This window comes from Nanorana parkeri, unplaced genomic scaffold, assembly GCF_000935625.1.
Source record: "Nanorana parkeri isolate BGI_ZX_2015 unplaced genomic scaffold, ASM93562v1 scaffold89, whole genome shotgun sequence".
Classification (NCBI taxonomy): Eukaryota; Metazoa; Chordata; class Amphibia; order Anura; family Dicroglossidae; genus Nanorana; species Nanorana parkeri.
This window is the reverse complement of record NW_017306357.1, coordinates 1,915,597-1,943,413: the sequence shown is the minus strand read 5'-3', so window position 1 is coordinate 1,943,413 and position 27,817 is coordinate 1,915,597. Positions and strand designations below refer to the sequence as shown.

Here is a 27,817-nt window from a genome sequence, read left to right as displayed (position 1 = left end):
GGAGTCCCAGTGTCTTTAAGTGTCTTATTCATGTGGAGGTACAGCTTTACCTTTGCATACTACAATCATGGGGATGCAATGGTGGGGTGACCAAAGACACTGCATGGCTTCCACTAACACTGAATAATGTCTATGCAGGACAGTCCCATCATATTTATTCTAAACTTCTATTAGGATCAGTTCAGTCTGGTTGCATTTTCTGTAAATCTGTGCTGCTTAATGTGTCATTTGTGAGCAGCTGTACAATTTATTGTTTTTCTATTTTATTTAATAGATAGAAGGCTTTGAATCTAAGAGGCTGGACGATTACCATCTAAAGGGTATATATGAAGAGAAATATGTGGAATGGGAATACAGGCCAGCCAGCAATGATAACAAGAACTCTTCAGGAATGGATGGGAGGGGGAGAGCCGAGCAGAACCACAGGAGAGCAGCTGCATCAGAAGCAGAGAGCAGGAAGAACAAGGAGAAGATGGGAAAGGTGAGTCTCCTGACTCTCGGGAGAGGAATTTATGGAAGGACTCCACTAAAAATGAGGTTATCTATTGCAATTATATCTGCTGGGTTGACACGACATCTACGATAGCAACTTGACAAGTCATACGCCCAGTATTTCAGTGTCTTGCCCTCCGTCTGCTCTTCATTAAATATCTGTATATACCTCCGAAAAAGTATATCTACTTATGATATGCTGATAACTTTCAATAACAGTTGATTAAAAAAAAAGTGTGATGTTTTATTTACCTTTGTTAGATCAGTAGCCCTGCATGTTCATGTCCATGATTTCTGACTGATTTTTGTTTGGAAATGCTTCACAATACCTTTTTCTCTTGGTGAAAATGCTGATTCCTGCCCTGATCAGGTGTGTGTGAATGACAGCACTAGGTCTTCAGTGGTGCTTATTAGACTGCAAAATTGTATTTCCACACCCTGCAGAGCTGTAACAGGAAAATCGACATAAGATTAGGAAATTGAGGTTGTTGGTGCAATGCCTGACTGCAAATCTGTTTGTGTGACTTCAGTTGGGCTTTAAAGAAGGTTTTTATTTGAAGACTTACTGGTAGACACAGCATACCTTTCAAGCCTTGTCCCTCCTGGGAAGACAAGCACTGAGCAGAAGGGAATTGTTTCTCCCTTTGTGAGCTATACCCCTGTGCACAGGGAGAGATACAGTGGTGCCTCGGTTCACGAACACTTCGGTTCGTGAACAGGAAGCTTCGGGTGACGAACACAACCGCAGCCATCTGCCCTGCTCTGACACATGGTCGTGGCTTCCTCTGTCGAGATCGCGGTCTGATCACAGTTTGATTCGGTTCACGACGAAATCGGTTCACGACCAGAATCGTGGAACGAATTAAGTTCGTGAACCGAGGTACCACTGTATCTCAATTATACCTTAGTATGCTAGATGGTAAGACGATTTAGTTTTAAGTTTAGTTCTTTGGTTGGATTTTATGGACTGGGAGTGTTTCCACTGATCCAATGGTTTACCACTGTCGTTGACTTTTACCTAGTGACCAGGGTGCCCAGGGAGCGTTTAAACCTGGGGCACTCTGTTTTACAGATAACAACTTTAGGCAATGGAGTTAAGCACTGGCCTAATCCCTCACTGCAATAAGCACCCTCACTGACTAATAGTGAGCTGTGGGAGACAGGAGGGGCAGACCAGAGTTTGACTTCTGTAAATTAAGTCATAATTTGCATAATACAATGTTTCAGAGCTCCCAGATATGTAAAAATGCAAAGGGGTGCCTCTGATAGTTTCCCTTTCATATCTGCTGACAGCTTAGTAGTAAGAAAGTATAGACAGCTTTATTTTAAATCTAGCAGGAGGGGCACGTAGATGATTATGTCTGAGCAAGCAGCGCTGCATCAGATACATCTATACAGACACAGTGCTTTGTGCTGGGCTTGTTGAAGAGCAGATTTCAGAAATTGGGAAAATCCTTTTCAACTTGTATGAAAGGTTCACTTCAAAGTTTAGGGTGTGGCAAATTCTGTTCATGTCATATAGCCTTACAACACGCTGGTCTCTTGTTTTACAGTGCCGCTTGGTGTTTGGGCAGCCTCACCAGGTATCTCTTGGGCAGCTGTGGCTGGAATTGCTTAGATTTTATACGCTGGAGTTTGCAATGGAAGAATATGTGATCAGTGTGCGAGTACATGGCCTTATAAGTAGAGAAACCAAGAACTGGCCAAAACGACGAATAGCCATCGAAGGTAAGATTTGAAGGATGTAGTTATTCTATTGCTGTAGCGCAAGTATCTCTGGAATTGGGAGCAAATTGTTCCTTGCTACCTTGGTCATTTTGCTGACAAGCAGCTGATCTAGCCAGTTGGAATCAAGAGCGGAATTTAGATTATTGGACCTGTCCTCAAGCATTTACATAGGAAAATGTTGGAAGAAGTTAGCATAGTCTGAATAGACTTTTTATCTTTACTACTGAGCTTAAAGTGCACCTGTTGGCCAATTTATTACTGGGGATCCACTTTTCCCCAAGTGTGGTGGTAGGCCCTGCCTACAAAGGTAAGCCTGAACTAGAGTCAAGGGGAAATGGGGAAATGTCCATATTGCCCTTTGGGTGTTTTCATTGAGTAGTGGAACAATGGGAGGGTGGCTGGGTCTCTACTACAGGTAGCAGAGTAGTCTGCTTTGTTTATACAGCCTAAGGGCTCCCTGAGTACACAGAAGAGTTTTTTTTTTTTTTACAGAATTGGGTACCAATAACCTTGTTCTTCCTGTCACTAAATATGTTCCATTCTAAGACTTAAACAATCGAGGCTTGTTAACTTTAAACATGCCAGGAGCCAAGTCACTTGCCCATGACAGAACAATTTAGCATATTTTCTTGTATGTCACTGGCAATATTTTCTCAGGACACAATGAGGGGAACTTATCAAAACTGGAGCAGACAAAATCTGGAGCAGTTGCCCACGGCAACTTATCAGCATCTCTCTTCAGTTTGTTGAGTTAAGATTTGAAAACGAGAGGTGGATGCTGATTGGTTGCTATGCATAGCTGCTTCAGATTTCATCTGCTCCAGTTTTGATAAATTCCTCTAAATATATCTTGTACATAGGGAAGAGAGATATAAGAAACTAATAGGTGGCATAGTCCAGCAGTCTCCCCCCTATAATTTAATTATTTACATTTGGGTGACCCTGACCCTTTATTATGTTCTCTTTTTTCCAGATCCTTTTGCACTGAAGAGGAACGTTGCAAGGAGCCTTAACAGCCAGATGGTGTACGAGTACATTCTAGAGAGGTTCCGAGCAGCTTACAGATACTTTGCCTGTCCACAAAGCAAAGAGATGAACAAGTCCAGAGTGGACAATGATGAGAGCACCAGTCAGACGTTATCTCAACCTGGAGATCAAGTTGCTAACGGCAGTCTCCCAGGAGGGGAAAGGGCCATAGACCAGGATGGAGGGGCAGCAGAAAGCCGCATTTCTGAGTTAGAGACAGAGGGATGTGGTGTACTAGGTGGTCTCTCGGACAAGGTCGCTGAGGCTGTGCAAAGACTGCGTGTGGATGGCGATGAGGCAGTTCGTTCTACCTCTGCTTTAGATTCATGTGAACTAGATATACTTCCTTTTTCAGAGACAGACCAGGCATCTGCACTCTTGGGGGTGAAAGGGAGCAAAAACTGTAATGGACAAAGTTCTACATCTATTAAGGATTTACATGATACTACTGAAGTAAAGTGTGCATCAGAAGAGGTCTGTTCTCTGGATGAATCCTGCTCTGACAGCTGCCCTTCTGCTACCTCGCACTGCCACATGAAGAATGAAGGAAGCCTCAGTGAGGATGAGCTCTATTATGTTTTTGATAAGCTTATATTGACTTCTGGGAAGGTAAGCTAACAAGTGTGCTACATTTCACTAGCTGCCCACTAAGGACAGGTTTTCTGCTCCAGCTGTCAAGAGTTAAATTAAATCACTTTGCAGATATATATAATCATACCTACAGCAGCCTCCAAATCTCACAGTTTGCAGCCGTATGTCAAGCCATTCTTGCAGGCAAAGCTTCACCGCTTTATGATGGCGCAGGCGCTTGTCCGTCTCTTCCTGCAAGTGACAAGGTCTGACACTACCCAGAAGTTTCGGAACTCGATTAAACAGCTCAGAGTTTGGCTGCAACAGCATTCATTTTTATGGATGAACCACACTCCAATAGACACATGGAGGCCATCATCTCTAATGATGGAGGTTGAAGGAAGGAGTGGGGCCTCGGCATGCATTCTAATTAAGAAGTAGACCCAGGGGGAATATTTTCTATGCAAAAGCTGTTCGGCACCAGGCAGGGCTACCAGTAAATATTGCTGGCACAGGGGGAAAGTTTACTTTTAGTTCAGCCATGTGTATATTGTATATAAGGTGCAGTTGGCATAGTAAGCATGTTTGGGCTGTTGTAGACAGTTAGGGCCCATTCACAGGCCTGTTACCTGCATTGATGCACAGTAGTATAATTTACCGAAAACGTTACTCCAACGCACCTTGACATTCCACCTGCAGTGCAGCACACTGCATATGTGCTAATGTATGACTTTTGAGTAGTGTTAAAATGTGCTGCAATAGCAAAATCCTGCAGGTACATTGTGGTGCCTTTACTCCAGAGTAAGGGCCCATTCACAGCAGGCAGGCCCATTGATGTGTGTTTAATGCACGTTGTGTTAAAGTGACCCTGTCACCAGCTTAAAAAATTGCAGGAATAGGCACATGGAGATCATGTATCTTAAATGCCTGCAGCTTTTTTCCTTTAATTGACTTGCAATGCAGCCTCTGAACATGCTAGCAAATTTGACTTGAATCAGTTCCCAAGCACATCCTCCTCCCTTCTTGCACGTCAAAGTCCTCTCCTATTTTGGGAGTGTCTCATTTCTGTTGCTGACCCAGCTCCTCTGCACGTCCCCTCATCTACCTGCATAACCTTTTATGTAGCAGCCAGGGGAGAAGTGAAGGGAAATATTATGCAGTGCCACTTAAGTGGCAGCTTGGAGTCTGCTGGGGCTGTTGACCCCCATATGAGAAATGGTGGCACCCAGTAGCAGTCTCAAAGAGTTTATGGATGTCAATACAAGGCAGGTTTTTAAGGGTAAATAACATGCCTAAAATATGTTAAATGCACATACAATCTTATGAGAAAGTTGTTGAAATAAATGATCTGGCAACAGGGACTCTTTAAGGCATTTATTTCAATGGGCTGCCTTTAAGGCAAGCATCTTAAACACACTTCAATGGACATGAGTGGTATGAAAGGACCTTACACTGGTGATCTGACAGTTAAGGTAACTGTCCCTATAGCATAAACAGTCAGATTGCAGAACTGAAGCAGCTATGTGGAAAAGAGGTTTCCAGAGGACATATTGGCAAAAAAGAAGGAAAGGACGACATTTTTACAGGGTATATACACTTTCTTGGTAATTGTTTAAATGTACTCTTAATAATGCTCTAAAATTGCTACTCACATTCTATTGCAAGTGGTGACAGGTAACTTGAGCTTTGTTGTAGCCTAACCCAGGAGCAACAAAACCTGGGGATCTTGACTGCAGATTTTGACTTCACCTAGAAAGGCAACACTTGGTCCCATCTTCTTGGTCTCTCTATTGGCCCATCATTGTAATGGTCAGCCTTGCTGTTAGGCTGTGATTTGAATATTGGAGCACTCTTGGTTTAAGGTGCTTTTGAGGCTTTGTAATATAAAACTGCATGACCACTTACTGAACAAGACAAAATCATTTTTAAAGATCAGATAGAAAAATCACATCAGCCTGTGCTGTGAACAATCACATTAATATATCTGCGGCTAGCTTCAGGAGCTGGGGCTGTCAAGGCTTCAGGGGATCTCTGACACTGAGGCAGAGTTGCCAGACTGAGATAAATTAGCACTAAATCAGTGGGTCAAGATACATTTTAAGCCTGCCTGAATTTTCAGAATTCCTGAATAAGATCTTTTGTGACTCTACTACTAATTAAACCTTCCTGTATGTACAGGGAGTGTGGTCTGCACTCGTGAAGGCCTATTGAAGCCTAATCTGACTGTTGGGATGTCACCCCCAATACACTGCAGTTCCCATCATGAACTGGAGTGCCATGTAAAGTGCATGTCCAGGAAAATGTAAAACATATTTAGTACATCTCTATAATACATTAACATTTCTCCCTGGGTTTTCTCCTAAAAAATGCTGCAAGTACATTAAATGTTTTGTAGTAAGCTGAGAAGACTCTGCCGCACTGAAATCCTGAAAAGAGTTTGGCCCTGTGGTCTACAGGACTCCTCTCCCTTATATTATGGAGATTAGGAGAAGTGGGTGTTTATAATAATATAATATATTGTTACTTGGACAGATATAACATTTAAAAACTCAACTTTCAAATTCTTCCATAAGCCTAATTGTGAATGGTTATCTATGGGGGTGCGCTGATACTGGGCATTTTCACGAGTACTCATACTCCTGAAAATACCTGTGTACTAAAATCCGATACCCGTGTTTTAATTTTTTTAACTGAAGCAGCTGCCTTAACTTCCACGCTTGCTGCAGCAGCCTTCTGGGGAACCACGCGGTGCCTGTTTACAGTGCTTCTGCGGGCCAGCACATCTCTCCCTCCTGAGACCCTCCGCACCCTTCCTGAGACCCTCCGCTTGAGACATCAGGCCGGCAACCAGCACAAAGTATGTAGCAACATATTGTTCTGCATTGCTGTATAATGTATTGCTGGCTAGGGTATCAAGAAACAGCACTTTTTATTACCTTATTTCTCGCTCCCCCCAATAGTCAGAGCTGGCCTTTTTTCTCTGATGCTATGGCTTGTGGATGAGCCCTGTCCTTACTTACAATGCAGGACTGATGATCCTGCATTGTACATGATGATGTCACAGCTTCGGCCAAAGCGCCATAGAGAAGAGGCTGCGGGGGACCAGAAACAGAGGAGCCTGAAGAAAAAGAGAGATAAGATAAGTAAATATGCTTTGTACTGTTGCGCTAGGCAAATATGAGCATTTAATCCTTGCAGTGCAGGGGAAGCCCCACTGAAAGGGTATTTTCCTCATTCCCTCAGAGTTCACCTTTTATAGCAGTGATGAGGTGGCTTTAGTAAGAGGAATGAAAGACCACAAGCGTAGCTCTAGAATAACTTAAATCCAGCTGACTGATATTTCTAATGTTAGATAGTTGTTTTTTTTTTAACAATGCTGTTTTATTTTCATAGCCTCCCACCATAGTCTGCGGCATCTGCAAGCGTGATGGACACTCAAAAGATGACTGTCCTGAAGATTTCAAGAAGATTGATCTGAAGCCCCTTCCCCCTATGAACCTCAGATTCCGGGAAATACTGGACAGAGTCTGCAAGAGGTGCTATGGTAAGGAGTGGATTGTTCACAGCCTTGCTAGGCTCTAGATTCACCAGAAAAGATAGATGACCAAATATTATAGAAACATTGATTCAAGAATCCCTAAAATAGGCTGATTATTCCGGTGTTTTACTTCAACCCCTACCTTCCATGAACAATAGATTGCACAATATACTGAATGTAGGTGTTGATTTATCAAATCTCTAGGAAATGATGGGCAGAACAGTCAGTGATGTGTGATCTGCACTTGGAATAATGATTGATAAGGGGAACAATAATTTTAACTTGTGTAAGTAAAACATTTTGTTGACATGACATGCTGTCATGGCGTGCTAGTATAGACTGAACCTTTCCTTTGTATGTTCAGATAAAGAGAACTTATTTGCCTTTTTTAAAGTGGAAAAAGGTCAATTTTGTTTACATTCAATAGTAGAGGGGGGTCAGGTCATATTTTTTTTGAAAGTGGAGTTCAGCTTTAAAGGGACCCTGTCACTAATTGAAAAGCACAGAAATCAAGTATTTTAAATGCTTATTTGCATTGTTTTTCCTTTCAATTAATTATTTTTATTCACTAGCTATGTGCCTTTGAACTTGCTAGTAAATTTGACTACTCCTATAGAAGAGTCAGTTCCCTACCGCAGCCCTCTCTCTACTTGCATGTCATAACACTGTCTAATTACCCTCTGTGCTGGCTTAACTCCTCTGCCCTTTCCCTCACCTCCCTACATAACCAATTATGTAGCTGCCAGGGGAAGTGCAAAGATAAATACTATAGTGTGTGACTTGAGTGGCAGCTCCGAGTCTGCTGGGGCTGCTGACATCGCATCCAAGATGGCGGCACCCAGCAGCAGTCTTAGGGGTTTTAGATGTCTACACAATGTACATGTACATATGATCTTATGGGAAATTGTTTGTTTAAATGAATCATCTGGCATCAGGGTCTCGATAAACTTTTACAGGTTAAAGTCCTGCCAAACAGCGGACCACAAGATACCTGTTATTATCGTCATTATTCAGAAGAGTTTTATCTGATCTCTGATTTGGTTTGGTCTGACTAAGCCCTGCTAATTGCCACCCCACTGTCCACTGGCCAGTATGGGAATTATCATTGGACAATTGAATGTTGGTTGGCAGGCTTAGTGGGCAAAGTAATGCACCAGACACTGAAATTAAATCAGAGAGCGGCACAGAAGAGGATTTTTTGGCAAAAAAGTATGAGCAGGTGTCTTGTAGTATCTCCACTTAGGTAGACTTTTTACATTTAAGATGAGGTATGTTCATTTCATTTGTGGAGCAGGTAAACGGGGGTGAAATTGCAGTGGTAATTATTTTTTGGCCTTTATCATTATGCTTCTTCTAGATGAACTTTCCCCGAGTCCTGCTGAGCAGCAAAATCGGGAGCAGATCCTTATTTACCTGGAGAGGTTTATCCGCAAAGAATTCAATGGTGGGTATAAAACTCCTTTCGGAAACCAGTCCATAAGTTAGATTATAAATAGGAATAACATAGGAAAAAAAATAAGTCCTTGATGTTAAATTCCTAGATCTGCTTTTAAGGGTTAATACACTCAGTGTGGCTGAGTGAAGGGGCAAGATATCCCCATCAGAGCTCCCTTTGCCACCCAACTGTTGTTGTCATTACAAAGCTAAATGAGGACATTGTGCTGCCCCAATATAATTGGAATTAATCTAGCCCTGAAGTCTGTAGGCATGGAGTCATGGATGAACACCCTCAAAATTTCTATATAGGAGATGACAGAGACATGACTACTGCAGCGAAGTCTCACAGTTGGAGCCTCAGTTAAGAAATGAAACCTGTTCGGCTTTGGATTAGCTCTAGAGGGTTGAAACACCCACCAGCTTCTTAGATCTCTATAACACTCTGTTGGCATGATTTGCCTGCAGAATTGTACTGGCCTTTAACGTGGACCTGACCTGGCCTAAAAAGTGCCTGAGATAATAGTAGTGTTGTTCTTGTCTTGTCTTCAGATTGATCCCTGTGGAAAATCTTGAAATCTAAGCCCGTGTCCTGTACCAGCATGCCCCCTGTCATTGTACTGTCATCTGCAAAATCCTCAATGGGCAACTTAGGTTAGGGTCGATCTAGAATCCAGTAACTGGATACGGTCCAAGAGATTGATCTGAAGACTATCAAAGGTACTTGTAATCATCACAAGGTGTCTACACTTCAGTGCTGTTGATGCTTTTTTAGGGCAGGTTTTCTGGACGACTTCCTTGGAGACCATAACATACAGGGGTACAGGTACTGGTAAGAGCAAAATCACACATGGACTCATACACACGTACACAACAGCTCAAACATAAATGCATACACACAATAGGTTGGACTTGATGGACTGTGTCTTTATTCAACCTCAAATACTATGTAACTATGTAAGTTCACTTTAAGCCGGCATTCACTCCTTTGCGTCAGCATTTCAGTGTGTTGTTGCACACGATTTTGGCTAGCGATTTTTGCACATCCGATGAGCAAACATGAAGATGCGCTTCTTAGCTGGCAGATTGAAAGGCATTGCGGTCAATGTAAAAACACGCAAAAAACACTCTCTGAAATGTGCAAAATGCTTGTGACGTGCATTTCCAGGCATTTCCATTGAAATCATTGGGGCCAAACGTGCTGAAAACTGCCCCAAAGAAGCTCAGAAACTTTTTCAGCTTTTGATAAAATGCTCAGGCATGAACGGGGGCCATTTGAAATGAATGGGAATTCATGTGCTGAGCGTTTTGTCGTGTGTGTCTGTGCGCCTAGGTGTGAATGGGGGCTTAGAAGATGAACTTTGAAAATAATGAGGGTAAATTATGGTGCCACAATTTTAGGCATTCTACTTTGTCAATAACCTGACATAAATGATCTTATCTTGTTATTATATAGCATACTTTTATAGAGATTAGTATGAGCTCTTTTTTTTTTTTTTAAACAGACCTAAACTCTAATATAGTTAATACTTATTTACATTTCCTACTGCTGTCTAACAAGAATTGATAAAATGAACAGTGAATTTCCAACCTTCCTGTAATGCTGCCTCCCTCTGGGTATTGGTGCAGTTGCCGTGTTGGGTAGAATTTGTGTGAAGGCAAAGCCACTGATTGTCCAAGTACTTGCTCTGCTAGCACCTCTGTCCATCTATATAAGTATTGCATTGGTGGTTTTATCATGTCAGGTTAGCCAGCAACTAATAATGTAAATGAAGTAAAGCCTACAAGGTGAGGTCTGCTTTCTCTGGAAAATCTTTGTACTAATTTGGATAAACTGACTTGTCAATTGAATGTTCCCAATAGGTAATGCACGGCTGTGCTTGTTTGGCTCCTCTAAGAACGGATTTGGTTTTCGTGACAGTGACCTTGACATCTGTATGACCCTTGAAGGCCATGAGAATGCCGAGGTAAGAGAATTTACATGTATCCCGCATAGAAATATTTATAATAAATACAGTTTAATCTACATGAGATTTGATCTGGTGACATTAAGCACTCATTCACACGAGAAAAGGCCGGCACGTACAGCTCCGTGCTGCGTGCAGGGCCGTATCAGGCAGCTCCCGTGTAAGGACAGGTGCTGCGTGTGATTAGTACAGAGCCCCTGTCCTTCTCTATGGGAGTACGTGGCCGTACGCCGCCCTACGCTCACCCGCCCTGCATGTCCATACTTTATTTAAAAACAGTAAAACACTCATATGCTTGGAACGATAAGACTAATTTGGAGCCCTACCTTCGGAACAATCAAATAAACCTTTCCTCCTCCTTCACAGTGTTATGTTTATTACTACATTTCTGGTGCTATTTAAGTTCTTATTTGCGTTAGTCTACTTCTTTGCCTATGAAATTATAGAATTGTCTTTTGTGATATTGCAGATTTTTCCTCTGGCCAACGATTTGTTGATTATAGTATATAAAAAAAAAATGTTTATTGTTTTTCTTTTAGAAACTAAACTGCAAAGAAATAATTGAAGGCTTGGCAAAAGTCCTTAAACGACACCCAGGTAATGTATGAGAAAAGAGTGTTTTTATCACTGTTTCTTATTCTTTTAGAATATTAATAGCCTCTTATTTATCCTTGATCAGGCTTAAAGAACATTTTGCCAATAACAACAGCCAAGGTCCCCATTGTGAAGTTTGAGCACCGAGAAAGCTGTGTAGAGGGAGACATCAGCCTGTACAACACGCTGGTGAGTGTGAGAAAGCCTCATGTGTCTCGGATCCTTAACGCATGTTGTGGGAAATGTATTATAGAGTCACTCTTTGGCCATACATAGAGGAAGACATGTTCTGGAATGGACCAAAGAATGAACCCCACATAATACCTAGTGACATGACTGAGGTATTGTGTGTTTGTGCCAATATGATGAAAATAAACCATAGTGCATTAATATGCTCTGTATTAGTTGTATAGTTGCCACTATGGGGGGAATTTATCAAAACTGGAACAGAAGAATCTGGAGCAGTTGCCCATGGCAACCAATCAGCATCTCTCTTAAAGGAGAACTATGAGGGGAGTGCTTTTCACTCACCTCATAGTTCTATCCGACCTGTGACAATGAAACTGTCACAGGTCGGCTCAGTAGGTCGAGAAGTGAGCAAACACATACCGGCGTTCACTCACCTCTCGATCCTGTCACGGCTCTCTGCCGTGACAGGGGAGGGGCTGGATACCCCGCTCCCATCCGCCAGCGCTGACTGGTGGAACGGACGGGGGAGGGAGCGAGTACAGCTGTCTCTGCCTCTAAATAGGTAGAGCCAGCTGTCAGTCACGCAGCTGGGCGGATCCCGGCATAATTGTCGGGATCCGCTTCAGCTGCGGCGTCTCAGTATACAGCGAGCAGCAGCTCGCGGTATACTGAGCCTAGGGTGACGGGAGGACGCTAGTTTGTGTCCTCCAGTTACCCTAAGGAGAACTATGGGGAAAAGCCTTAACCCCACAGTTATCCTTTAACTCACTATCCAAAGCATGCATGTCGAGTTATAACTTCACAACTGTATGCTTTCTCCCAGTTTCTAGGATGCTTAATTGTGCAATGAGGATGAAGATGACAGCTCTAGAGCTTGAGCCTAATCTTTTCATACTCTGATCCAAATAAAATGGCTTTGCATTCACTTAAATAGATGTGAAGGAAACATGAAGGCTGCCAAGTGTTAGTTACCCATCTGTCATTTTAACTGCCATAGCTTGAGTTGCCAACTTGGAAAAAATATATTGATCTGGACTTCTGACTTTTTTTCTCATTTTTCCTGATCTTCATACTTGTTCCAGTCAGTGGCTCATAAAATCGGCAGGTCAGCTTAATAACCAGGCAACTAATATTTTCAGAAGCAGGTCAACAATTGCAGCCCCTATTAAATCTCTTGTGACAGGTTAGTTTGAAAAAGAAGCTGCTGTTTTTATACTCAAATCTGTTCTGTTTAGGCTCAGCACAACACCAGAATGCTGGCGACGTACGCAGCCATCGACCCTCGGGTAAAATATCTGGGATATGCTGTCAAGTTCTTTGCCAAGGTAATTCATGTGTTTTATCAACAGAATGGAGAGTGAAGCAATGAAAGTGGATCTTTACTCCCTTTGACTAAAAATCACATCAGCACACATGCTGATAAGAAATCATCTTACATTTATTAGTTAAACAAACATATTTTTATTTCACATACAATTTCTTTTTTTCCACTTCCTGGTCCACTTTGGCACAAATGATGTAATCGTGTCCAAGCATTGCATCCTGGGATGGTTACATCACAGTGCATTGCTGGGAAATCACATCTGTAATCTCATGAGATCTCAGGGAAAGGCTTTTGTTTTTTAAAAGAGAACTATGGGGTAACCTTTTTATCCCATAGTTCTCTTAACTGTCATGGGAGGACATATTCTAACGTCTTCCAGTGCCCCAAAGCTCAGTATATAGCGAGCTTTTGCTCACTATATACCGAAATCGTCACAGCCAGGACGGATCCCGACAATACTGGCGAGATCCACCCATCTGGCTGAGTGACAGCTGGCTCTGCCTATCTAGAGGCTGTGCCCTCCCCCTTCCGTTTCTCCACTCAGCGCTGGAGGATCGGAGCAGTGAATCCCTGCGGGGAGCGGTGACTGACAGTGGCTTCCTGTCATAAGTCATCTGTAATAATAGACGTGCATAGATGTAGCCTTACCTGAAAAAACGCATAAAGGAAAGCTATTAGAAACACTCCCCTTCTCTTTGACCCCTGGGTCCCATTGAACCCATATATGTGAGATATGTGACAGGCTCACCTTGTTTTCAGCAACTACGAACAGTACTGTGACACTGAACTCTTTCACAGCCGATCCAGCTTAGATCAGCTACATACAAAAGAAGTGGAGTGCACATTTTTTCACTATTAGGGCCCATTTACACCGGATCCGTTGTGTTGCGATACATTTTTTTCAACAGATGCTAACAGACGTGCAGCAAAAAATGAATGGGTGTGAATTCCATTGCTTTGTGATTTCCTTCTGATTTTGGTATGAGTGGATCCTTATAGGAAGGGAGCACAACATTTTGATTTAATAAAGATGTTCTTTTTATTAATCTCTGATTTATAAAAATTTTTATAGCGCTGTGATATTGGTGATGCATCAAGAGGAAGTCTGTCTTCCTACGCCTACATCCTGATGGTTCTGTATTTCTTACAACAGAGAAACCCTCCCGTCATACCAGTGCTACAAGAGGTAAGGCTACAAAGAAATGCCTCTGACTAGAGCAATGTTAGAATTGTATGAGGAGCAAATAGATTAAAGGGAAGTAAAACCAAACCTTTTTTTGGCTTTAGTCATCTGTTGGGTCAAAGGAGTACTTTTACTAATGTAGGATTGCCTGTGCAATCCTGTTTATGTACTGTATATACAAACGTTAGGGTTTTCTTGTTAATTGTATATAAAAGGTTTTAAAGTTAACCTGCAATAAGTTATTCCAGACCAAACCAGAACTGTAGCTTGCTAGCAGGCATGTTCAGATTCCTTCACCATTTTGGAGATCTCCAAAATGGTGAAGTGATGTGTGAGCCTGCAGGAAGTGCAGATATTCACATGCTGAGGAGTAGTAATGCTGAGGAGTTTGAAGATATGGACTGGTACAAGATAAGTATAAATCCTCTTCTTGTTTTACAGAGTGGGCTTTCTTTACAAGTGAACCTGTCACATAAATAATACCTGCACAGCAACCTGTGATGTGCAGCTGCAGCCCTAACACAGTTCCTTTGCAAATACCAACTTTATGAATAGTTAGGCATCCCTTGACTACCGTGTTACTGTGCTCAGGCTTGATGATAGGTTGCTGAAGAGATGAGCCCTGCATTGTTGGGATGTGGCTTGATGTATGTTTGCCCCCCTACCAGGAATTGTGTTTTTTTGTGTGTAATTTTTGCTAACTATATTAAGCACAAGGTTCTTACAGGGTTACATTACATAGAAGGGTTGCTAGGGTAAACTGTTTGCTGTGTAATTGGTTCACATCCATGCCCAAAGTCTCTACATTTGTCCATCAAAGGTCCCTGTCCATAGTTTCCATCACCTTACAACTCAGTTTGCATGTAATAAATGAGAGACTTTTTGATGACTCTAAAGTATCCATGTACACAAACTAAGCTGGAGGACAGTGGGATCTGTGTTAGATTAAAATGTTTTTAAAAGTTGTAAAAGGCACGCCGATCCCAAAGGATGAGGTTAGGGGCAATACACAATATTCTATGGGTCAGCAATCCCCTAATTTCATCGGTCAGGATAAATACATTATTGGCTATATCACCTGCAGTCTTCATGAGATCTTGCATTGAACAGTTTTGTTTCTATGATATGTAGATTTATGATGGCCACATTATTCCGCGGAGGATGGTGGATGGCTGGAATGCTTTCTTCTTTGATAACATGGAAGAATTGGTAAATACTACATTACATTCTATGACTGATTGATTTAATTATTAATTGTGATCCAAATTGTCTTGTTACTTTTAGAGCAATATAGCTGCTCAGATAGCAGGCAGATCTAGGCTTTCCAGGTGCAGATTTAGCTCCAGAGCTCTAGTAACCCGCCAACAGTATTTTATTGTAATATAATGGATAAGTATCGGTGTTGTGCAACAACCTGTAGAAGCTAACCAGATTCAGCTTATTATTTATTTTTATAGCTCTAAGCTGAAGAAAGCCGTTTCCTTTTTGGACATCATTAGCTACAAAACAGTTTTTTGTAATGATTTATCAAATAGGCCTATATGTATGTACTTCATGACTGCATTGAGGGTTAAGTACTTTTGATTCAAGGTTAACCAATTTCATAGTAGAACCCCAGGCCAGACATTTACTTTTGGGTAGAGTAGGGAAGGTTGAGAAACGTTTTCATGTTAATAGTGCTGCTTCCCCATTTGGAAAATATCCTTTCACTTGTCTCTAAGGGACGGTGTAGACCTGGGCAATCTTGGACGTGCTTCCTGGGACTATGCCAATGGGGTTACAACCGCACGGCAATCGCAGAAAAAAGGTACACGTACCTTATTTTGCGATACACGACGCGTAGCTGTTTTAGCCGTATCGTGTTTGGTTGCACGGGTGGAATCGTGGCTGGAAATGGCTGTGCTGACATACAGTGCACAGAAATGCTCCATCAGATAACACGTGCTGTGAAATGCCATAGAGCCATCATCATCAAGCAGTGGCTGCTTAGAGGCTGCAGGAGATCAGCAGCACTAAGATGCAGCAAAGGACAAAAAAGGTGAAAACTGTTTTTTAATAATGTATTTTAAATGCCACCATCTGGAGCATAAACATCAGCATATTTTGGGGGTAGCTTTAGACCATTAGGTTTCTCTTGCTGTGTACCCATTTGGGGGATTGATCCTTGCAGTGGTTGTAAAATAGCAAGAAGTGTAAGGAAATCTCTCCTCTGACAGAGGTTCTCATTCTTCCTTTAACTATCCAAAGCTTAAAATAATAGTTTTGTTTGGAATTGTACTTTTATACTGCAATGTGTTGCTTTACAGAGAGGCCGGTTTCCATCTCTGGGAAAGAATGTTGAATCCATGGGGGAGCTTTGGCTTGGATTTCTTAGGTTCTACACAGAGGAATTTGATTTTAAAGAATACGTCATCAGTATCAGACAGAAAAAATTACTAACCACATTTGAGAAGCAGTGGACGTCTAAATGCATTGCTATAGAAGGTGTGTATAACCTGGTTTACCTTTATCCATCACTGACAATTATGTACTCTTGTATGGAACTGATCGTAGCATTAGCTGAACACCCGAATAACTTCTGTACCTTTCTCTGACTCCTTCAGATCCGTTTGACCTCAATCATAATCTTGGAGCTGGAGTCTCTAGAAAAAGTATGTACATTCTCACCTATGTGAATTTCTGCTGTGGTTTTCTGCTCTCGTTCGATCCATCTTGCTTGGCATTTAGGAGCCAATCCACAGAAGCAATATGCATGCAACATTTTGCTCCCTTTTATGATTACACATATTTTTCTCTTTCATCCATTGAGGGACACTGGAATTATGTATTTATTTCAGGTATTTATATAGCGCTGACAATTTACGCAGCGCTTTACATAGTTGCACATTCACATCAGTCCCTGCCCTCAAGGAGCTTACAATCTAAGGTCCCTCTTTCACATGCATACATACAGTATAAGACATGAGCCAATCAACCTTCCAGCATGTCTTTGAAGTGTGGGCGGTAACCTGAGTACCCGGAAACTCAGGCAAGCACAGGGAGAACATGCAAACTCCTTGCTGATAGTGTCCTGGGGTTTGAACCGGGGACCCTCAGTGCTGCAAGGCAGAAGTGCTAACCACTGTTCCGCTGTGCTGCCCACTATGCCACTCTCGCGCATTTGGGTTATACCGTCACCTGCAGAAAGATTGGACGTTGGCAAACACAAAACCTGTATGCCCGCCCAGGATAATTCATTTCACTACCAGCGAGGAGGGCAAATGGCTGACTCAGCTAGCTCCGCATCCACATCAGCTATCAAAGTGAGGCATAGTATTACAAGGGAGGGATTAAACTCTATGGGGTGGCGTAAAGTGTTTTTGTTTGCCAGTGTCCAATCCTTCTGTGTCTCTCAGTAGACTACAAGAAAAGGATATTAAGGTATATAGAAAAATACTGTTGTTTTTCAATTCACTTAAAGACCGTTGTTTAGTGTGAGGGAGAAAAGATTCTGCACTTGTGGAATTAACATTTTTATGAATAAATTATCATGCGATAAAATGAGTGCTGTCAAAATAACACCTCGGGCTTAATAAATTGGCCCCATAGTGCGCATACACAGTTCACCTGGTGTTCGGGTTTTATGTCCTGTGCTTGATAAATACTCATTGCTTGCTCATAATCAAAAACTAAATCTAACATTGATAAAAATCCTCCATTATAAATGGTAGGTGGATCTGGGAAAACTTACCTATGCATGAGAATATGGGACTTCAGGCTCCCTCTAGCAACCAGTCATGCCACATTCTTACTGAGGGGGCATGGCATTGATTTCCAGTCCTCGGCTCAGTTTTGCATAAGCTCAGCCCTGACTGGCTATTGTTCATTGATCTGTAGTAAAACATTATAGCAGTCCTGTTTGAAATGACTTTGTACATGAGTTATACATGTTAAGCATCTTTTTTTTTAATTCCCTTTCTTTTTCTTAGTGACTAATTTTATAATGAAGGCATTTATAAATGGAAGGAAGCTCTTTGGGACCCCATTCTACCCACTACCTGGGCTTGAAGCAGTAAGCTTTCATTTTATTTCATTATAATACTTTTACGTCTGAAATATTTAAATTGTGTATATTCTGCACGTCAGGTAACCGCAAAAGAGTGATTAATTGCCTTAAGTCATTGTGGATGGTTGTAGCTGAACTCTGTGGAGAATACAATTCAAGTTATTTACTTAGATTGCAGCATTCCTGTCCCAAATATCTTCATTTCATCTCCTGGTGCTAATGTGCACATATAAAAAAGGTGATCTCTCTCATGCAGTGTTCCCATTCATCACTGTTGGAGACTGGACAACCTGTAAACAGGGTGACTAGTTCCCTCACCACTCCCTTTGCAGGTCTAGGTGGGAATATTAATGTCATCACATCAGTGCTGCTGGCAAAAGGTGGAGATCAGAAGTGGGAGCTGGGGCACTGTAAACAGGCTCACCCCACTCTGCAAAACCCCCACCTACTTATTACCACTTAGAAAATATCGCCCTACCCAACTTTCTGTCTGTGGACCCTCCTCTTGGCTCCAGCTTGAAGGATCATTTAAGTTCTGATGACATCAGCAGCAGACTAACAACACAATGCTGGGACAAGGACACTACAGCCTTCATAATTTAGAGGAAAAAAAACAGCATCTGCTCCTCTACAGCTTTATATATCCTCTAATGTTTCATGTTCTTTTTAAGGCAGATGTGGGTAACTCTGACTATCCAAATATTGTAGATTTATACTTAAATTTTGTAAAAAAATTTCAACTTAATGTTTGTTGTTGTCCGCAGGAATATTTCTTTGATTCTAAAGTCCTGACAGATGGGGAGCTGGCTCCTAATGACAGATGCTGTAGAGTGTGTGGGAAGATTGGTCATTACATGAAGGATTGTCCTAAGCGAAGGAGGTAAGAGGCAACAATGTCTGCGCCTTTATGGTATGATAAAATATTCCGGCAAAGTGTAAAGTAACAGTCATGATGCTTTTTTCATTTCCTAGTGAGTTAGTGTGAGATACATCATTATAGCTTGACCCTAACAGTGAACCAATCCCCTAACCTCAGCCAGAAAACTAAAACTATACGCCCAACACCTGAACCTAATATTTAAAGTAGATATAAACCCAATCTCTTAAATCACATGTAAGGTTTAACATGTTTGTGTCATCTCACAAGTTGGTTTAAAAATCTACTGCTTTCCCCAGACACACTCCGAAGGAGGTTGCCACAATTGGGGGTCATAATAATGGCCATAGTTTTGGAATGAGATGTCCTATAAGCTCATGTAGATGGTCAGGTGTCTATAAACCTTTGCCCGCATAGTATATTTTTTGAATGTTGTCATTTTCTTTGTTTATACTAAAAAAAATTATGATAATGGGGTTTAGTAATAAAATTAAACAAACAAAAGTATATGTATATGCCATAGGGACCAATCAGAATCCATTCTGGGTAACAACCCTGTTTTCCTCGTTTTTAGTTTGTAAAAATAAGCCATATTTACATCTAGGGAGCCCTGTAAAATCCTTTTTTTATTCCATTGTAAGTTTTAGTATTCTGTCCTTTTAGGATCAAAAAGAAGGAGAATGAGAAGGATGATGACAAAGACATTAAGGAGGAGGAGAGGGAACTGAGAGAGAAGAGGTGCTTCACCTGTGGCGATGTTGGACATGTGCGGAGAGATTGTCCTGAAAACAACAATGCCAGACAGAAGAACAATATTCTAGGTAAGGTGTATGTTCTAACAAACTTATATTCATGGAATACTGATTTCATTCACTAACTCATTCACTATCTCCTTCTACAACCTCGTTCCACTCTACACGAACACTGAGGGTCTTCTATAACACTCGGTGCCTTTGGACCAGCAGGCAACACCAGCACTCCTTTTTATTGCAACACGAATACATTAACCATAGTCACAAGGGCTGCTAGGCAAGCACGAAGATCATGAATTGAAGTCCACTGTTTTTCTTCCTGTATTTCTTTATTCCTTTGTATTTGATTGCTGTGAATTGAGGAACTGTTAAATTCTTGTGATATCTGACAATGTACTCATTACTATATTAGACATGTAATGTTTGTATGATGTTAAAGCCAAGCAAACCACTAAATTCATATTTTGGAGCGGTTTTACCTGTGCTGGTGAAGAACCCTATTTTTTCCTATTAGATGATATGGACACAGAGTGGGGACGTGCTACAGGGGTGATTGGAGACTGGAGACATGTTGCGGGAGACAGTCAAAGAGTTTGCACAGAGTACACGAGACTGCTAGAGAATAGACATTATACAATAGACATTAGTGGCAAGAGTTTCCTATAGCAGTTTGTGTCTCTCAGTCCTCAACAATGCCATAGTAGTGTCACCTATTCAAAGATAAACTCCCCAGTTAACCCCTCTGCATTATAGAGTGCATCGGGGAAGGAGGAGAACATGAGTGGAAACTTTTCACTGATCACTGATATCTTATTGGGATATGTAAAGCCAGCATGCGATTCAACATTCCAGCATTTCTGCACAACCTAAAGACATTTGGGTACAGTTGCCTTTTAAGATCGTGTTATTGATTGAGCTGTTTTTTGTTTTTTTTTAGCCTCTCAGATCCTAAGCCTCATTGTCCCTCAGCAAGTTCTCACCCCTTTACAGCAGCTGGAGCGGCCAACACGCACAAGACAAGCTTCAGAATCGGTGAGTGTAAAAGAATAAATTGCATTGCTGTTAGTGCATTAGCTAAACAATATAACACTTGTGTGGTAGGGTTGAGAAGCAGCTTGACTTAACTTTGATACAATTCAAGCTCCTGTGTGCGCAATCTGGCCTCCAAAGAGTTCCACAGTGACTGATCTTAATACTAATATAGGTGCACTTTAAGGTGTAAACACTTCAGCACTTGTACTAACTTAACTTCAAGGCTTGTGGATCACATAGTAACTGGATTTGGGACTTGTTTAGACTGTCATACAGGAAGCTTTAGTTGAATTTTAAGGCATTGTCATAGGATGTAATGTGATTTTTGTAAGAAGTAATTATTAATACCTGAAGGTGTTACACTTACACATTACCTAGGTCAGCTTTAACTATCTTGTCATCTATGGGCCGAAAATGTTATTTCTAATACTGCATTGTGCCTTGCTTTTTACAGTCGGATTCCCATCATTCCTCTTACTCTTCTCAGACTCAACAGTTCCAGCAGAACTCCATAAACCAGTCTCAGGCCCAGCAGATAAAACTACAGCAAGCGTCTCAAGCACCAAATGCTCATCAGGTTCAGCGACCAATGTTTAACTTCCCACACTCTCCTCCTACTCACTTCTCTCCTCTGCACAGTCTTGGGCTTCTTCCTTTGCCTCCTCAGATCCCCATTCACAACAACTCCTGGCCTATGCGTGGCCAGATCATCCGCTCTTCTGGGAACCCCCCTCACTCTAGCGGTGTCACCTTCCCAACACGATCTGGCAGCGGCAATACTTCAACCACCAATCAGAGTGCTGTTAGTCTGAATGATCCCAGCATCATCTTTGCCCAGCCTGCTGCCAGGTCTGTGGGTGTTCCCACATCTAGTCACGATGGACACTGGCACAATTCCCAAACCCCCACTTCACTGGTGAGCAATGGAAACGTGGGCAGCACAGGTAAATAAATCTCCACTGTACAAAAGATGAGCGTGTGTGTCATGAGTGAGAGAGTTGTTAATTTATAGACCGGATGCAAGTACCTACAGCTGGATAAAGGGTCCAGAGTTATACCTTGTGGAAGAAAGTGTTTTTGTCTTTCTTCTTTTAGCTTAAAGCCAGTCGAAGCCACAGATATAGTTACTAGGTTATACATTGTACGAACAGCCTCTTTTATTATAGTTTGTCTTCTATTTTTCATAGTGTGTGGAAATATGACTGTGCAGTCCAACAGACCCCAGAGTCAGACTGCTGTGCCCAGTGGACTGCACATTGTAACAGACCTGGCCTTTTCTCTGCCTCTGCACTACTGTGGAGGACACTTGTGATGAGTGGTCATTACCAATCTATGCCACCATAGGGCATTCAAAGTGAGAGAACATTTTCATTAATATGACACTAAGCTCAAGATTTAAAAAAAACATTTTCAAGTATTTTTAATTACAAAAAGTACCTTCTATGGCTCTCAGCCTCTTCCAGATCTCCAAATTTATTTCCTCTTGCAAAAGATGATCTGACGAGGTAGGCTACGGTTTTTAGAGGGTGGCTACGTTTGTGGCTACGTTTGTACTTCATAGTCCCACTGTATGTGGGAATGTAGCTACCCTCTCTTGCTCGCATCTGAAATGAACAAGCTTACATGCAGATACACTCGGCGCCGCCACGTATGCTCACCTCAGTTCTCCCCTTAGCTTAATCACTGCCTATATATCTCCGGCCACAGGCTCTTTACTGGAGCGGGACTCAGAAACAGTACATGAGTGTAGTGGGAGGAACCAGTATTAGTGAATCTTAATCCTGGGCAGTAAGGTAGGAAGGGGCTATGAACTATGGGATTTGTAGAATGCAAAGAGCAGTGTACGTGACCATAACTTATGCGCACTGCTCATTCAAAAGACAGATATGAGTAGGAAAGGGGGACGTTTGGGAGCACGCAGAGGATGTTAGAAAGAAGCAAAAAACTTTGCAAGCAGTGGTATTATTAAAAATACATTTCAGCGCCGCTATGTAGATGATGGGTATGGGTGAATGTTTGAGAAGAGTCATATCATTTATTGTCACTTCAAGAGAAAAAGGCATTTGAAAGCATTTCCAGACAAAAACCCATTAAGGCATAAGAACACAATGCAGGACTATAAAGCAAATAAAAGGTGTCAGACTTCAATTGGGCTTTGATATTTTCAGGAATTGAATTTTAAAAATTAAAACTATTTCATTTAGGTAAATATTAAATATTGCATATGGATATTACATATTTACCACTAGCAGCCAGCAGGTAATGCAGTTGAGTTAGCCCTCCGCCATCTTTTCAGTATCATTTTAGTACTGTTGTGATAATAGGTTGTAATATGATTGAGGTTCTTAGTTAAAGAAAATGCTAGTTGCCTGGGTGTCTCTGGCCTGAATACTTTGAGTCAAAGAACAAGCCTGCAGCTAGCAGTGAAGTCAGCAGGAAAGTCAGATCTCCTGATTGACTAAGGATTCATCAAAGCCTTTGGATCAGCATAACAGCCAAGCAGCTAGCATTTTTGAAAGGCAGCAGCAGTCTAAAAAGTTTTCTTTTAGAGTAAATCTGAGTTTCCAGACTCAGGAAGGGCTGCATGTCACATTGGAGGATTAGATTTAGGAAACTTAGGTGAAGAGAAGGAATGTGAGTTTAAAAAGTTACCAAAGAAATGCAACGTTATCCTATGGATTAAGTCAAAAGGGGCCAAATGAATGTCATCTCAATATTAGACGCCACCTGTAACTATTGTTATTTAAGTTTTGGGTTGCATGAGGAAGGATCTGATCATCATTTGCTGTCTGTGACCCTCTCAGTGAAATGAGCTGACTTTCCTTTCTGCAGTGTATTCTCCATATATTCCTATAAAGGATTCAGGCTTTTGTTCTTTAACCACTTCAATTTTAAACAGGTTTTGCATTCCCACATCAGTCTATAGCAATGCAAAATGCACTTGAAGAAGGTCAACGGGTAATGGGTTTTGCATCTCCATATCAGTTTATAGCAATGCAAAATCCACTTGAAGCATGTCAAATGCCAACCGCAAGTCAAATGCACCTGTCAATCATTTTTTTAATGATCTGAAGGTGCCTCAAAGTGAAGCGACAAGCCTTTAGGATGTCATCGATCCTTTATTGGATTCCTCATAGGAATACACCGAGAATGCACTCCAGAACTGAGAACAGCAGGCATCGGGCTGCCATGGCATGAACAAGGATTGGAGAAATATCTGCACACAAGGGCCACCAGCAGCAGTAAAACACTCATAAGGAATCAAACCAGATCAAACCCCAGTTAAAGCTAGAGTGATTTGTAGAATCAAATGACATTTTACTGTTTTATTGCATTTTGCAATAGGAAAATCATTGAAATTCACTAATCTATGCCCAGCTTACAGATGGGGTTTCTAGTCTGCATGCCTAGAGGATTCATATAGCATTTGTGTGGTTTTACTGAGGCCATACTGCTGCTTTTTAAAACATCAGTATGCTTTATAAATGAGTTAGCTCTCCTGCTATCAAGAAGCATTATGCAGAGAACACTCCAGCGGACAAAGCAGCTTCTACACCACAGTCTGCATTTAATGAATGAAGTAAACACCTTGGTGTCCTGTGAATAGCGGTATTCGATATCCCTTATTGATATAAAGAGTTTGCCAACTCTTATGCTGACTATACACAGCCAAGCTTTCAATCATAGAAACAATGACTGAATAGATGGATAATAACTTAGCGTCATCCGAGTCTTATACATACAAAACATCTATATATCCATTGTGGGAGCTGTAGGTTCTCTTGATCCACTTAATTCATTTTACAATGCAAAGTGGTTCAGAATGGCAGAACATAGCTCAGTGGCCAGTGTTCCTGAGAAGAATCAAATATCATTAATCATTCTTGTAGACCATTACAGAGCAATATTAAACATTTTTTAAAATAGGGAAGAATTGCAATTTTTTATAAACAATGACATCAGTGTGACAGTGTATGGGATCATTATGTTTTATGTTTTGTATAAGGAGTTAAACAGCAATCAACAATTGAGAAATTTAAGGCTGGCTGTATGCAAATTTTGGCCGGTTCTTGATTAAAGTGCTGAAATCCTGCGATCAGAAAATCAAAGGTGCCAGGCCAATCAGCTGCAGTCACTGTTTAGGTATTCTGATGGCAGCATACCCGCTGCTGACAGAACATAATAGCCCAGCAGGAGATTTATCCATGCATGCTTTTTAGTGTGGATGGAGGACTCTATTATGTTTTTTTGTTCGGCCTGGAGTGTATGGCCAGCTATTTGTGCCCAAGCAGTACCCTGGAAAAAGTACCTTTTTTGTCTGGAATTTCTCTTGAAGCAAAGCAGTGCGCTTCCTGATATGTGAGGGTGCCCAGGCACTCCCATAACCACAGCCTCATACCTGTACACTGAGTGGCCTGATTATTATGATGAGATCTAAGGCACTGCTGCCTTTGACTGCTAGTCTCAGGAGATTTGGAGTGAGATTTGGTGATGTCACTGCTGTCCTGCTCACTGTTTTTCTTGCTGAAGTCTCTGATGTGAGGTAGCAAAAGTCCAACCTCTACCAAGGCACAATAAAGAAGTCATTCAAATTCAGTAATTGATAAAGATCAGCTGCAAGGAGACCACGGGCAATAATGGTGACGAGTCCTTTACAATCTGCCTGCACAGTTTTTAGAGTTCTGTTCCCGTTTTATTGTCATATTTGTATTGTGTTACTTTGTACTATATATTATAATTTCTCATTTTGTATTCTTACTCCTCAGCAGAGCAGGGATTTCAAGGCCAGTTTGCGAAACCTCATCCCTGGGAGCGTGGCGCTCCCTCTCACTACCCTCTTATTCCTGGATCATGGCCTTACAACTTACCCCAGAACTTCCTGCAGCAGGCACCGACTGGCTTTCATTCCAAGGCCTACTTTCCTCCAGGTAATGCCAAAATATTTTATGTTTTATTTCGATTTTTACCTAAGTGTACATTTGTAAATGATATTTGTGATCAGAGTCTGCTTACCTGCATTCGGGAATAGCCTTCCACGGGTTGGTACCACCGGCGCCCGAAATCTGGCTCCTAGACGCTTCGACCACTTGTCCCTGGGAACGAAAGATACACTCACAACATACTGCCCTGATGTGTGCCATGGTCTGGTTGGACAGTATGCCAAATAAGGGGGCATACTCCGAGTATGTATAGCTGAAAAAAGGGAAGGGTGGGTGGGTTACACGGTAGACTGCTCGTGTGTAGAGGAGCCTGGATGGCCGGTTTAAGAAGGCTGTGGGAACGCAGACTCCTCCCACAAATCCAGGCTTAACTGGTTAGCCTTAAAACTTATTTTCTTACTGTAGCTATAAAACCTTTGCTTTGAAAATGAACATTTAATACAGGGCATTCCCTGACACAGGATTCACAGATCATTATTTGGTTTTTATAAGGGGAAGGCGCAGCCAAAGCTGTTTACTGTCAGCCTCTCTGTCTTTGACTGAAACTTCCTATGCAGCCCTCAGAAGAGCCAGGCCAGGAGGGGGGAAATGTTACTGCTCTGACTCTGTCACTTGTGGTTTGGCATGGTTTAATTTGTTTCAGCTTGAGCTACTGAGCTCTGTAAACTAACCAGCAAACTGGATAAGAAAAGACAGGGAACATGAAAATCACTGCTGGCTGTAAGTGATAACTCTGACTATTCCTGTACAATGTTTTTATTTGTACCTGCCAAAAATGATTCAGCATATCTGGGGGAGGGGGTGGATGGGGGTGCGTCCCAACAACTGCCTGACCCACATCTCAGGCAAACTGGCATCAATCTACACATATGATGTTTCCTATTCCTTTTTACCCCCACGTCACAAACATAGTAAGTGAGGGCCCAATATGACATATACATACACCAATAAAAAAACAGAAAGAGGTTCTAATTTTCCATGTACTATCCAAAGCAAAGGACTAAAGGTAGGCAACCTTGGCATTCCAGCTGCGGTAAAACTACAAATACAATCATGCTTCCAACTCTGGAAATCATGCCTGTGGCTGTCAGTCTTGTAATACCTCATGGGACTTGTAGTTCCTCAACAGCGGGAGTGCTGAGGTTGCCTACCCCTGTTTTAGACAATGTAAGAACAGTAATCAGTCCTCTGGGGGGGACAGTGAAGGAAAAGAAGTATTGACCTCCTCTTGTTTTATTTTCCAGCTGGCTCATTGATTCAGAATGGACCGCAGTTCCCAGTCTTATCACAGGGGCACCCGCACCTAAACTCCAGCTACATCCAGCAAAAGAAATGACAAGAAGACGGCAACTTTTCCCCCATGATATTTTGGATTTTATTAAATAAAACCTTCCCCCTGCCTAGACCAGAGATCATCACTGGCCTCTTGGGGAATGAGAACTTTTAATATGTATTATTTGTAAATACATCGGCTTTAGTTTTACTGAAATCATTCCTTTGAGTGATGCTAATTTCTTTTATTTCATTGCCCCATTTTGAGGGGAGCTTTATGTTCTATTATGGGAAAATATTAAACAAAAAGAGAGCTTTTTTTTTTTAATTGAAATTAATTTCCTTATTTTCTCTGTTCATAAATGGGCTGCTTTGAGCTCTCTATAAATGTATATATTTTAGTTACCAAAATAGAATTTTAAAGAAAAAAAAAAAAAAAAAGAATGTAATTTTTTAAAGGGTAAGTCTTTTATTATTTGGGTCTGATGCAGGTGCCAAACAAATCTTTTAAACCCGAAGTCTTGTCTTATTTTTGGTACCAACAAAAAGGCCATTTTATCAAATTCTTTGTCCCATCAATAGTAAAGAATTTTTTTTTATTATTAAAAAAAAAATCTGAGCTGTCAGTTTTAATTATTTCATAAATTGGTTTCTTCATTTGTAATAAAATTGAGAATACCGTTAAACTGGGCAGTGTTTTGTCAAATTGTTTTATCTTGATTATGTTCAATTTTATATGTTCATAATTATTTGGGGCCAGTAAATAAACACTTTAATGACCAGCTCTAGGCAACATTTTTGTAAAAGTAGCTCCATGCATCTACGTGACATCAGACAAATCTGGGAATATAGCA

At 41.4% G+C, this 27,817-nt stretch overlaps 1 protein-coding gene across 2 annotated transcripts in view; it reads left to right on the top strand.

The window, feature by feature from the left end:
* The window catches only part of ZCCHC11 (zinc finger CCHC-type containing 11), a 49,010-nt gene extending 21,548 nt beyond the window's left edge, over positions 1-27,462 (top strand). The window contains exons 10-29 of one of the 2 annotated variants that reach the window (XM_018552489.1): positions 275-481; positions 2,046-2,220; positions 3,194-3,855; positions 7,210-7,360; positions 8,712-8,798; positions 10,652-10,755; positions 11,295-11,352; positions 11,435-11,538; positions 12,774-12,863; positions 13,935-14,048; positions 15,177-15,254; positions 16,352-16,529; positions 16,649-16,696; positions 18,014-18,096; positions 18,855-18,970; positions 19,631-19,788; positions 20,657-20,751; positions 21,206-21,695; positions 25,521-25,679; positions 26,936-27,462. In XM_018552489.1, coding sequence (XP_018407991.1) covers positions 275-481; positions 2,046-2,220; positions 3,194-3,855; positions 7,210-7,360; positions 8,712-8,798; positions 10,652-10,755; positions 11,295-11,352; positions 11,435-11,538; positions 12,774-12,863; positions 13,935-14,048; positions 15,177-15,254; positions 16,352-16,529; positions 16,649-16,696; positions 18,014-18,096; positions 18,855-18,970; positions 19,631-19,788; positions 20,657-20,751; positions 21,206-21,695; positions 25,521-25,679; positions 26,936-27,027 — 3,249 coding nt within the window. In that variant the 3' untranslated portion in view covers positions 27,028-27,462. Of the gene's footprint in view, positions 1-274; positions 482-2,045; positions 2,221-3,193; positions 3,856-7,209; positions 7,361-8,711; positions 8,799-10,651; positions 10,756-11,294; positions 11,353-11,434; positions 11,539-12,773; positions 12,864-13,934; positions 14,049-15,176; positions 15,255-16,351; positions 16,530-16,648; positions 16,697-18,013; positions 18,097-18,854; positions 18,971-19,630; positions 19,789-20,656; positions 20,752-21,205; positions 21,696-25,517; positions 25,680-26,935 lie in introns of both variants that reach the window. The other variant, XM_018552488.1, reaches the window with a different exon arrangement.
* The last annotated feature ends 355 nt before the right edge of the window (positions 27,463-27,817 follow it).